The sequence below is a fragment of the Hippocampus comes genome, unplaced genomic scaffold (assembly GCF_001891065.2).
Source record: "Hippocampus comes isolate QL1 unplaced genomic scaffold, H_comes_QL1_v1.1 scaffold242, whole genome shotgun sequence".
Taxonomy (NCBI): Eukaryota; Metazoa; Chordata; class Actinopteri; order Syngnathiformes; family Syngnathidae; genus Hippocampus; species Hippocampus comes.
In genome coordinates, this window is record NW_017805385.1 from 2,324,891 (window position 1) to 2,338,223 (window position 13,333).

Below are 13,333 nucleotides of genomic sequence, written 5' to 3' on the forward strand. Positions count from 1 at the left end.
CCCACATGCAAAACCGCATAAGTTTGACAAAGTTCAATAGCAATGTGGTGTTGCGTAACTCCGCATTATTAGCGTCTTCAGCCTCTGGAGTGTGCCGTGATAGGCACACCTTCGTAATCGTAGCAATAGTAATAAAGCTTCACGTATTTTACGTCGTGATTATCAAGAGCAACATCTTCGCAATTATCAGTTATCGGCGAGGCAGTTTTATTGATGTGGCACTTTTTCACGCGCAAGGTTAACTCAATGTGCTTCACGGAATTCAAAGCCAAAGTGGCAACAATTCGTCAATTCATCAACAACGAATTGAGGATTATGTTTGAATCCTTTCCATATCATTTTTTTTTAAACATTTAAAACCGTCCAAATGCTCAAAAACGCAGCTTCTCATACGATCTCTCTAGTCCGCCATGAAAGGCGACTGATTATCTTTGTGTTGTATCCAAATCAAACTTTTGTTTCATTCATTCATTCATTCATTTTCCGAACCGCTTGATCCTCACTAGGGTCGCGGGGGGTGGTGCTGGAGCCTATCCCAGCCGTCCTCGGGCAGTAGGCGGGGGTGTTTGCATATTTTCTGACATGGAAGCAAACCAGTGACTAAATCCGAATTTTTGTTTGGGTGTTTTCTGCAAAGTCAATTCATTGGAAATGTCATGTTTTTGATGAAAGGGATGGGAAGCAAAAAAAATTCCTAACCATTGACATCATAATGGATGGATGAATCGATTATTGACATAGTCGTTAGATAAACATTTAGAAGCATTTAAAACAAAAGGGTTGAAGACTTTTTTTTTTTAGATTCGCTTTGACCTGCGAGTACTGACATGAGAGCCAAGCGCCGTATGGTGGCAGTGAACTCAATTTGAATCGCTGTTATAAATGAGGGTTCAAAAATAACTCGGTTAGGCTACAAGAATGCTACGGCTCAAATCGGGTTAAGTAAAGAGCAGGACGGCTGATCTGATTGCCGTACGCTCTCATCAGTCAAAAAGAGGCGCGCCATTAAATATGCTGCCGTCATTCTCTGTCAAGCCAAAACGGTCTCGATAGAAACTAGTGAGGTAAAAAAAAGGGGGGGCTGACGTTTTCAAAAGCGCGCTCCGCCGATTGAACGTCCGCGTCGTCTGTCGCATCCGTTCAGCGCCGATCGGATCGGCTGCGAGCCCCGAGTCGACTCCAAAGCGCTCGCTCGACAAGCGCTTTCTTTCTTGAAAGCATTTGGGAGAACGGCGCGTAGGCACACCCTCGCCGTCACAAAACTTTTTTACGATAAAGCCTATCAGATGACAGCGCTGAAAGAAATCAATGTTCTGTAGCCATCAAGAAAAACGCGGCGATCAAAGACGCCGCCGCTTCTGACACAGACTATTACACGGACACCTTTGTTTCTATTTTGGCACGGTGCGCGGCTCCTACCGTGGCGCTCGTACGCAGACGAGGAGAACAAAGACCGGGACGGGAACAAAGGGCGGCCTCATGAATACCGCGATAACAAGGTCAACGGCATTTGCGAGGAATGGCAGCCAGCGAAGCAAGGGCACGCGTGCGAGGCACACTTGTCGACGGCGGGAGAGAGTCGTGCGAGATGGGCGGGCCGGCCAAGAGCCGCTCGGAAATTTGCATAGACGTACAACAATACGGGGCCGGGTCGTGCCGGCGGCATTCGGGGGCCACGAACGCGACTGAATCCAAAAACAAACAAAACGGCCCTGGAGGATGAACTCGCATACGATATTGAAAAGATGTCGTCCGTTTCTCAAGATGAAGAAAGCGGAGTGAGGCCTGCAAACTCGCCAAATACGGTTTTCCTCAGAACGTACGCGAGAAAAAGGGGAGCCTCCGTAAATTGGAACGGCGCACTCATGTCGCTCACATTTCCAAGTCCCAATTACACTTCATTCATTTTCCATTTGCCGATTTTGCTGACAACAAGCACCTTGATCACGTAAACGTCATTATAACGGCCCGATTTTTCCCACAAAAGCTTATAAAAGCATTTGGACTTCATGTACGCGTCATTAAAGTCCCAATTACACCTCATTCATTTTCCATTTGCCGATTTTGCTGACAACAAGCACCTTGATAACGTAAACGTCATTATAACGACCCGATTTTTCCCACAAAATAGCGAAAAGGCCTTCGCGACGACGAACCGCGTGTGGCCAACTGCCGCCGCGGCCTTGATTATGAATAAAATATACAGCGCGGGATTCCCCTCCGTTGCTTAGCGACGCGACCGCTCGACTCGGAACGTTGCGGTACTTCCTGCCGTCACTCACGGAGGCACGGGCGGGCGTGCTCTGAAAACAACGGAAGCAAATGCGATTGTCTGAGAAGACTCTTCCACTCTCTGTGACTTTGGAAAAGGGAAGTCTCCCGGACCAAGTTCAGCCGAGACGACGGGAATTGATTGACGACAGGTGGCTTCGTCGGCGGACACCGAGTAACATTTGCCGACGGGATGTTTTCAGAGATCACGTTGGAATGCGACAGATGTTTGTTTTATGTCTTATAAAAGCATTTGGACTTCATGTACGCGTCATTTGTCATTGACATGTTTTTTACATCTCCAGATGTTCACACAGTATTATACGTCGTCGGCGGCGGCCATTTTATCGGAAATGCTTCCCACGAAGTACCGTTGCAACGTACGGATTGGCGATGTCCCTCAGGGTTACGCTGTAACGAGGTTCGACTCTATTTCGCAGACCGAGACCGTCTTAAAAGTCTCACGCCGGGGTTGCGTCGGGCATCTTGCCCTGGCGTTGCATCACGCCTGGCATAAGCGGCAGGCTCCGGGTTAAGAGCGGCGCGAGCCAGATGGGCGAGGGCGTGAGCCGGCGAAGGCCGGCGAGCCCCGCAGGAAGCTTTCCCAGCGTCTTTGTGGGCTTGCCATGTCTTTCCGTCTTATCCGCCGCGTCTCTCTTTTGCTTTTCTTCTTCTCGTTCTCTTTCTATTTTTGTTCCCCTGCAAGCCTCGGGCCTCATGATGCTTTATTAGTATTACTATTTTTTTTTTAATCGTTCATTGAGCCATCTTCTCTCTCTCTCTCACTCTCTCTCCTTTTTTTTCTGGCCTCCTGCAGCACACATTTGATATTCTCTTTTACTTTCATTAGCCTTTATTCTTCCGTCTCCCTTGCCTCCGACTTTGCTCCCCTTCAGCCCAATTTTGCTGGGCGTTATTTTCGCTGTTACTCGTCTTCCCAACAGCCCGGCGCCTTCCTGCATCCAGTCGCTTTGATCAGAAGCAAGTGTGCTGTTTCGCTTTCCCTCCTTCCACTCCTCCCACTGCTTTGAGAGTGTTTTGTTGTGCAGTTCATTTCGTCTTTTCCTGCCACCGCGCTGTTTGAAAACAGTGTTTGCAATTGATCGTTATGATGCTCCCGGGGGGTTCCGAATCAATGCTTAGGTTTGCCTTTTTTCCCTTTGTGTCCCTTTGCTCGCGTGCGTGCAAGAGTGGTCATGCGTGTGGCGGCTAGCATTAGCATAGCATTCACGCCACTCAAAGCGCTAATTATTTCATTCATGAATATGTGTGGATTCTTACGATGAACCGTATGACTCGTTGAAGTTGCAATGATCGTTTACATGGTATTATGTGTCTCAGAGAGTAAACGGCTTAGCATTCTGCGTAGACTGGAGGAAGTCACAAGCAAGCCCCAAGTTACTGTGGGAGGGACTCAAGCACATCTCCAGTGAATTTCAAGCTTGTCGTTATTTGAGTTAGGCAGGTCATAAGTCAAATCATACAATCTTACTTAGTCACAGGAGACAGCCGGGGTGCTTTTCAACTGTTTTCTGTACAAATTAGGTCAGTAAGTTATGAAATGTCAGCTCGTTTAGCCCCGAGATAAGAGATTTCAGGTCAGTTCCTTGGAGGTTCAACAGACCCAAAAGTGAAGAAAAGGACAATCGGGGGCCTCTTTCCTGTGGGAACGAACGCTGCAATAAGCCTTGGTGTTCCAGCCGCGTCACAGCCGGAGAGTTTGACGGACTGCGTTATTCCTCAGTGCGTTACATTTAATCACGCCATGGCCGCTGACCGTGAAGTTGCATTTTTCTCCTAAACCGCTGATAACAATTCTAATCCGGGGAAACAGCCTGGAATATTTTTCTGCTGAATGCTCTCATTTGTTAGTCGTGCAGCGTTGCGGTGTCAGATCAATATCAAATCATATTAATATCTTGCCTGTGAGAAATTTTGCAGCCACATATAAACTAGAACAACAAAACAGAGATGTAGAATAGTGCCATCAATCATATGAAAAATCTCACGTTTCCACCGAGGCAACGGCCCGTGTGGGGAATTGAAAGGAACGTTTTCGTGTACAGCGAGTCACTTAACCTGAACCCGCTCCAGTGGAGCAATGTTAGCTGAACGAGATGCTGACATAACTGCGCGGCACTGCAAGGCTTGGGTCCTGTCCACTTCCGTCCTGTCCTGTTTGCTACTCGGCGCGGCATTTCCTTAACGGTTGCAGCACTACCGGGATCACGACTCCTGTCCTGTGGCTTGCCCGACCAGTCCTGCCTCATCCTATTTAGTACGAGTTGCGTCCCTTCCTCGCAAGATTTGGCACTGTCTGCCTCAATACTTCAGTCCCGTCCTCTTCCACTCTGTCCTGTCCTGTGTTTGCTGCTCCCCAAATTAGACAGGTCGAGCCCAAATAGATCCGGAAACCCTTTGAGGCCCGGTGGAAAACAGCGTGGCAAAGAAAAGCAGACACACGAAACGTGTTTTGTGTCAGAATCTTTGCTTGTCGAAAGGAATAAGAACAGACTAGCTGCCAAGTGCAAGCCTGCAAAGCAACCAACGTTCTCTGTTCTGGTGTGACCCTCAAGTCATGTTTTATGTTGTCTATCTATTGTATCGAAAAGCTGACATTCAAAAAGATGACAGCGTTCAGTTTGGACACAGTTCAAAAGGGATTCGCTTTCATGTTTTGAAAAAAATGTTCATCTTTGTGGTTCTACTTGGCAGTGGTGGAGAATTTTCGGAACCGCAGAAACATTTTTCATTGTCCTAAATCCCATCTTTAAAGTTGCGCCGCAAGGTCTCCATCTCCGACTCTTCTTTTGATGCAACATGTTTACACTTAGCGCAATGGCATTAGCGATAGCATCACCGAAGGGAGGCGTGATTGATTTGCAGTTGCGCATGCTAGCGTGGTGGTTTCACCTCGCAAATGGGGATAATGTCATCAAGCTTGAGCAATTGAAACGTGCTTGGCCTACGAGATTAGCCGGTTAATGACGACAATTATCCACAAAGGCCAGTTTGGTGCTGCTTTATTCGCGCACAAGACACAAAAGAAATCAATCGATTCAGGCCACATCTTGGGGTCCCGCGTGCATGAACATTCATTTTGTTTGCAGTTGTTGACCGATTCTAACGTGCAAACAGTACACAGGGTCACAGATAGGAGCTCTTTGCATTCAAAATGTGTCCGTGTGGTCCTTTCTTTTCTACTCGGTGTACCTCTTTTTTTGAAGTTGTTGAATTTAGATGACCTTAATATGACCCAGTCTCCCATTCCTCCCTTCTCTCTCTCTCCAGTGCAACAATGACTATGCTCCAGTTTGCGGGGTCTCCCGTTCCTCCCTCCTCCCTCTTTCTCCAGTGCAACAATGACTATGCTCCAGTTTGCGGCTCCAACAATCAAAACTACCAGAATGAGTGTTATCTGCGAAGAGACGCCTGCAAGCAGCAGTCTGAAGTACTCATTCTGTCGGAGGGTGCTTGTCCCGTGGGTGAGTACGGTCCTTGATGGCTCTTTCGATCCATGCAAGCAAGAAGTCTCGAACGCCGAGACAAAATCTAAGCAAATTCAAATGAATTAGTTCTCCGTTTGAAATTGAAAGCGTCCCAAAAAGAAGAAGAAATGTGTTGTAATGACAAGAAAATAACATTTTACTGAGCAAAGTAAAAACATACACTCGACCGATGCAGAAATAATGACGCCCTGAGAACTTGGTGACTGATATATCGCAGTATTATTTTAGTTTCACCTCATCCTTAAAACAAAACAAAAAAAAAAGAGCGAATGACATGATGACCAAAAGGTGCGACGCTGGAGGAGAAGCCGTCCAACGCCACCTGTTGGTCCCAAATGGAACAGAACCATGACAGTAAACTAGGAAACCAAACCAAAACAGAATCAGGACAGCGGGGTCTTGGATTCTTGAAGATTCACGATGGTTGCTTGCTGCTCACGCAAAAAAAAAAAAAAAGTTGATGGTTCTATCCGCCTTGTCCTTTGTGACCGGACCCCTGCGAATTTTAATTGAAGAACCCTGAGCCGCTGAGCTCCGGCCCACATGGAATGTAAGAGGTATAGAAAATGGATGGATGTTATTGGCAAGCCATTAATGCTCGCATTTATCCATTTTATGTTCCAACATTTGGCAAAGGCTCAACTTGGACAAAGTCGAAAAAAAAAAAAAAATGAATCTGATGAAATCACCGGAAAGCATTATCCAATTAAGGCGCTTCAGGATTTTTGGATGGAGGTTTGGCCCCGGGGGACAAGGCTCAGGTTTCCCATTAGTGATGCAGGGCGTCCATTGTTGCCGTATGAAAAGGCGCGAATCCTCATCGGCAGGGTCGGCTGCTTTGAAAGCAATCCAACAAGTATGCGGTCTCGCCTCTTGAATAGGCCAGCACTTTGCTGTCAATGAGTCACTCCGCTGACAAAGTCGGGAGCTGCTTGGAAGCTTCCGCCGTCGAGCGCGCGTTCGCCGACGCGGGCGGCGAGGAGGCGGGTTCACAGGTCTGGAGGAAACGATCATGGAAGGGGGAGGGGCAAATGGAGCTCTTAATGCAGTGCAGAACAATCGCGTTTCGATGGCTCAGCCGCCGAATAAACAAGCTTTTTGACTGCAGCTTGTACGCGCAACCTCACGTCTCGGGTTACCCGTATAGACGCGCGTGGCGTTTAAATAAGGACGTCGGGGAGGAATGACCCGGCTCAAAGAAGGTTATTTCAAGTCCGATCAAAGTAGTTCCGAAAAAGTGAGCGTGAAACTGAAACGTATGACACGATACGAACGCCCCTGATGGGATTACTCAGTGGAGTCCAACGACATCCAAGACCAACCCCGTGAATCCACGAGCTCTGACTTTTCTGGTTCCAAACAAAAACAATTCTTTGAAAAATTAACTTTGGTGATTTTTTTTTCCGACACGACCTGATTTCTCGGAGCTCCTCCACAGCTGTTCAGTGCCTCGGGTCCGAGTCTCTTCCGTTGCCGCTCCCTCTCACTGGAACGGCCTCTCGCTGGATGTTCGGAAAGCCCACCCGGGCTGCCCATCTTTAAAACTTAATTTTATTCTTTGGCTTTTGAGTCGGCATGAGACTTGATTTTTAGTTTGACTGTTTTTGTGCTTTCAACTGTTTCGGTTATTAATTGATTGTTTTTTTTTTGTTTGTTTGTTGTTCTATGAATTCTTTTCGCTCCATGTACAGCGATTTGTATACTGCAGTGGCTGTCTTAAAGTACTCTAGAAATAGTTGAGTTGAATTCTGGGTCATTCGAAGATCATTTGACTGCAGAGACGTCATTTCCCCACATCGGTTAACAGCCCACTTTTCTTTGCATTTGAAGAAAGCGTCAAAATGCTTGAAAATGTGATCGCTTGAAGACATCCGCAAAAACACCGCACAGTTTTATCTTGTTTGCTTGCGATTATAAAACGTGTGCAATTCCCGTCACAAACTCCTTACGTAACCCAAAGTTCAACGCGGCTCGCTCATGCGGAAAAGCCCGGCAGACAGACGTCTTCCCTCCCCTCGCGGCTCGGCCATCGAGTCGCTCGGGCCAGCTTAACGAAAACGCCGAGTATGTTCAACTCACTCCGGCGGCGGCGCATTACGCCGGCTAACCGTGCGGCTTATCCGCGTTTTTTTTTTTCCGCACCTGTGCTGCGAAGGAGCCCTCCGCGTTTGCTACGTTTCTTCTCTTCTGCCTCAATTCTGCCCGGCCTCCTTTCCCCCCCGCTACCTTCATCAAAAATCCCATTAGTGGCAACCGTGTCGAATGAAATGGATGTTTGTCAGCTCGACAGTGCCAATACTTGTTTACAGGCCCGACTGGGAAATATCATGAAAGCCATATCCCCGGGCGCACGCACGGCCGACATACCCGAATATACAGCGTGGATGTTGAGGTGCGGTGTGTATGATTTTTGTTTGTTTGGGGATTTTTTTTTTTTACATATGTCCAAGTCATCCTCCGTCGTCCCTCAGTGGCTGTTCTACCGATTGGCAGTTGTAATTGCAAACAGGAGCCGGGTAGATAAAACTGCGTTTCAGTCTTCGCAAGACCAATGACACACATGCACAACCACAGCGCTCGACCGGAAGACCACACCCACTCAATGCAGAGATTCTCTATTTGCCACTTCAACAACATACACGCATCCCGAAAAACTGCGACCGATTATCATCACACACACAACCGCTGCCCTACCGTTCCAATTTGTCAGCAAAGGTGCGATTATCATCTGGATCATATCCGTGATCTGATCTGAGCCTCAGTCGGGTCGTTGCCAGCCAATCGCGGGGCTCACGTCGACGACCAGCCGGCCGCGCTCACGATCACACCCAGGGACAATTTCGAGTGTTCCATTCACCTGCCACGCATGTTTTTGGAATGCTGAAGGAAAGCGGGGATACTCCGTACATACATCATACAATACGGGCAAACTGCGGCACCCCCCGGTGTTTCTTTTCAGGAGCTAAGAGCTACGAAGGGGAGAACCGAATGCATCGCAAATCAAGATGGCCGCGACAGCATCAAAACATCACCACGTATGTCACGTGGTGCAACACGGCCTTCGTATAGCTTGAGTCAAAACCATTCATATGTATGCCCGCTGCCCGTGTGATATCCCTCTAGAGCCCAGTTGCAAAATCGTTTTCTTGCAGCAATGCATATTTTTTTACTAACTGCGGGCGGGAAGTGAAACATGCATGGAATTGATGCCGATTCCCTGTCGCAACGCATATATGAAAACATGAGGGAGCAAAGCCGGTTTTTTTGGTCGGGGGGGCGTCTTGGTTTTTGGTAAATCCGTTCTACCAGGTCATATGTTAAATTGAATGCGAGGCAGCAGTTTCATGAGTACCGGACTTGCTCATTTGTGTTATGGAATAATCGCAATTTTATTTCCCTCCCCTCCACCAACGAATGCCAATCTGCGGGTACACAACTTTTTCTCAGCGGAAAGGTGACGTGATATCGCTAAGCCACAGTTCTCCGCTTCTACGCCGCCGTTCGCACGGGCCCGACGCATTACCGCCGACCGTCCTCCGGGACACCGCGCGCGGCCTCCGGCTTTGCGCTTCACAGTGCCTGTTCCTCAAAATGCTCATCAGTATCCATTTCGCAGCCGTACGACCGCACGCTTCAGCGCTCAAAGTGTTTTTTAGGGGGGCTTCAGTGAGATTTAGTGGAAAGAAACCATGCAAGAGGGAGGAGGTGACTGGCTCCATCATTGTCTGGACACAACGAGGCTTAACACGGGGAGGCCGCAAAAGGTCCACAGTTGTGGGGGGGTTGGGGGGTATTAACGCTCGAAAGGGTATTACACTGGTCAACATACATTTTGATATCAAGAAAGTTTCAACAGTTTTAGGATACCGCTGAATCTGAAAATGTCATTGGTTTTTTTTTTCCGAATTGGCTCTACTTTCGGAGATATTCCATATTTTTGTTTCTAAAAAGTGCAAATAAATGCACAAGTTATGACACCAGGCATTCTCTTTATGCTACAGCTTTGATGAGGCTGAAAGCGTGTCCAGATATCGATCCTTTCATTTCCTGATATGATCGCATGAAAGACGGCGATTGTTCTCGCACGGCGCCAAATCAGGTTTCATGCGGAAGCAAAAAAGATAATACATTCTGAAAATTTGGAAACTGCAGTACACATTGAAACCAGTAATCGTCCACGAGGGTTGTCAGGCATTTTTCATACCGAGCCAGCTGAGATGGGCGACAGAAAATGGAGGAATGCAGAAATAATGTGTGTCTATCCTGGGAACAAATGGTGAAGAACTCACTTGCTCTTGTCAAGATGGCCCACATGTTGCCACGAGCTCACGCCTGTTTTAAACGATCGTGTTGTGATATTTTCCCTGGGCCTGTTGAGTAACTTGTGGTCTTGTCTTCACCTACAGATGCCGGTTCGGGATCAGGAGATGACGGTAAGATTGCTCATTGCCTTCCTTCCTTCTTGCACTGGTGGGAATCGCGCGCGCACTTGCGCTTTGCGTTCCTCCGCACTCGCTGTTCATAGCAGCTTTAGTTCAACACAGGCCAGTAGCACTCATGGTCGCCAGCGGCATGGAAAGCACCGCTGTAAACGGTAAATCAGATGCATTGATAAAATGTGGAACTGGGACAGTTTTTTTTTAACATTCCTTTTTTTGGGGGGGGGGGTTGTAAAACTTTCAACGTGACACCTCTAAAAACCGTTGTGAATCACCTCTCTCCCGATCTCTCGCTCCTTCTCCCTCTCTCCCCAAACTTGTATGGTGGGGGTGTGGGACCCACTCCTTGGGGTCCACCAAATAATTTGCAATCAATGATTATAGCATTTTCTTTTCACTTTTTAACAAAATAGCCCATCGGTGCATTTTTCGAAGCATATTGTTCTATTTTGTGGGGGAGGGGAGGGGTGGGGGTTCATACAGGCGTCTTTCCCAGAGTAAAGGTTGTGTTCAGGAAGTTTTCGGATTTGGAGTGGGTCCTTGGCTAAAAAAAAAAAAAAAAAAAAAAAAAGAAATCCGCCGTGTAAGGGGTCCCTAGACCTAAAAAGTTTGACAGTTGCCGCTGTTTGGGTGCAATAAGCATTGCCAGGCTTTCACCGTACACTTGTTTGTATTTATTGATGTCACCTTTATTGACCGAGGAAAGGTCATTGAGAACAAATGCTCATTTGCAACGCCGACCTGGCAGCAAAGGCAAAAATCTAAGCAAATACATGGACAACAAGCCATACGGTGCGATTATGGCGGCAGAACACATTGCGGACGTTTCATCATTTGTCACGCGGTGACTAAAATGTCCGAAACGGGCTAACTGCAGGCATAATGACCATGTACTGCATTCCTCAAAAACTTTCAAAAGTGGGGCAAGAAATTAAAGAGGAGATGAGGCAAAAGTGCAAACTTTCGCAACAAATTCGAATGCGGGTTGTGGTATGCACGGTGAGCAGAGAGCGACGGTCGAGCTTCTCCTTGCCAATGCAAAACCTTGGTGGAACTTTTGAAGCGATCGCGGTTCACGATCGAACGTCTGCTGGATTGCTTGGATTCAAAATTCCTCATTTGTTAATGGCCACAACGACAACATAAAGGAAAACAGTCCAAAGATGCCTTTGAGGGAAACGGCGAGACATTCGTCCACGGTGTCAAACAATTTGTTGATGATGAAGACTGATGAAGTCTTGGTCATTTTGGAAGGCTTCACTAATCACCTGAAAAGCCTCGCTTATTACCAACGTGTCATTCAACTAAGCCCTCCATTTGCTGGCTAATCGACTCCGAAAGAAATGAAAAAGCCGCTCCCGACGCTCAAGTTGCCCGCGCGCGCACTCAATAATGGAGCCCATCTGTCTGCGTGTTTGCACACATGCATATATTTGCGCCTGTCCATCTCTTGCTGCCCCTTGCGCGTGTTTACCATTCCTTCATTATGTCTGCTTCCATCGGCGCCTCGTAGAGTACATATGAGGCCAAGATTGGAAAGGAGATTATTACCCCCCCCAACCCCTCCTCGGCACGCCCCAAAAAAAGATGGCGGATGAAAGAGTGGAAATGGGAGAGAGAGAGAGAGAGAGAGAGAAAACGTGTTGACAAGAAAGAGCACAGGGTGAGATGTCGCGGACAAAAGAAAATGGCCTGGGGAAAATGGCAAAAATAGATAACAGAAGTGAGGAAACGGGCAGCGGCAGATGAGCGAGAGAAGCAGGAGACGGCGATAAGGAACCCAAAGTGAGGCAAGAGCAGATAACCGAAGACAAGACAACGCGGCCCGTGAACACAAATGCGTACATTTGTTATTCGGTACGGTGCTTGTTCGAGACGCGTGCGGCCCAGATGCGTGACGTTCGGCGTGCGGCGAATGAAAAGAATTCTCTCTTTTGGTCAGCGCTACCTGAGAAATGCAGTTCCTTGGGATGTAAAAAAAAATAATAATCCTGTAAAATGAAGTCAGAGAATGTCAACGACATTATCCGGCGCTTGAAGACAACTTCGGAAAATGTGCACCGACTGTGCTAAAATCAAGGCCAATGACCCACTTGGGCCCTGGATTGAGTCACCCGTCGTATAAGAACGCGAGCGCCTCGGTTGCATCAGCTGCCGCTATTCTGAATACGTGGACCAGAGTTGGGGATTGTTCATTCAAATGAGGTTTTATTTCATTTCAACTGTTTTTTTTCCGTTTTTTAGTTTGCATTTGTTATTCATTTGAAAATGAAGTCCGTTTTAGCGTGTCCGTCAAGTGCAAGATTTTAAAAAAAAAGGCCACCGAGTCTTGTGCAAAGTCAAGTACAATACTGTCCTCAAATGTTTGACCTTCCTTTTTTTGTGCCAACAGACAAGACCAAAATAAATGCACGTACAAAAGAACCCTGAAAGCACAAAATGCAAAGCAAGAGCTACTTACACCACATTTGCGGTACATCTTAAAAAAATGGAACCCGATCAGCAAACTCTGACTCGGAATAAAACCGTTTACCAATAAACTGTGACAATTTTTTTTTTTTTTTTTTTTAGCATATTTGTTTTACAGCATCAAGTTGTGAGTCCGTTTTTACCGTTGCGGGCACAAAAATAGATGAAATGACAATAAATGATGAATGACAAGTGTAGGACACGTACGCTGAGTTCATCCAGTTTGCCAGTGAAATAGAACGAGAGAGAGTATTCGACACGGCAGAGTGCGAGGATGCGGGGATGCGGTCAGATGGCAAAGGTGGAAGGAAGGAGATCAGCGCTACTGCTGTTTTATGCGGCGGGGCGAGAAGGTGGAGAAGGTTAAAGAAAGCGCTCGTAAAAAAAAAAAAGCCGGCAAACACGAAAGGGCCGTCCAAGGATAAAATCAAACGCGTTTTAACGAGCAATGATAAATCTGCACACATAAAGCTTCGGTCAGCTGGGGAGCTGCCATCTTTATTGGCCGGATGCGTTATGCGCGTGAGTCCAACGTGCAAGCTAAAAATACACACACACGCGCGCACACACACACACACACACACACACACACACACACACACACACACACACACACACACACACACACACACACACACACACACA

General features: G+C 47.3%; 1 protein-coding gene across 2 annotated transcripts in view; it reads left to right on the forward strand.

Moving 5' to 3' along the window:
• tmeff2a (transmembrane protein with EGF-like and two follistatin-like domains 2a) overlaps positions 1–13,333 on the forward strand; it is an 85,687-nt gene that overhangs the window by 23,966 nt on the left and 48,388 nt on the right. For both annotated transcript variants that reach the window (XM_019872905.1, XM_019872906.1), the window contains exons 3-4: positions 5,627–5,756; positions 10,187–10,213. In XM_019872905.1, the coding sequence (XP_019728464.1) occupies positions 5,627–5,756; positions 10,187–10,213 (157 nt within the window). The remainder of the gene's footprint in view (positions 1–5,626; positions 5,757–10,186; positions 10,214–13,333) is intronic.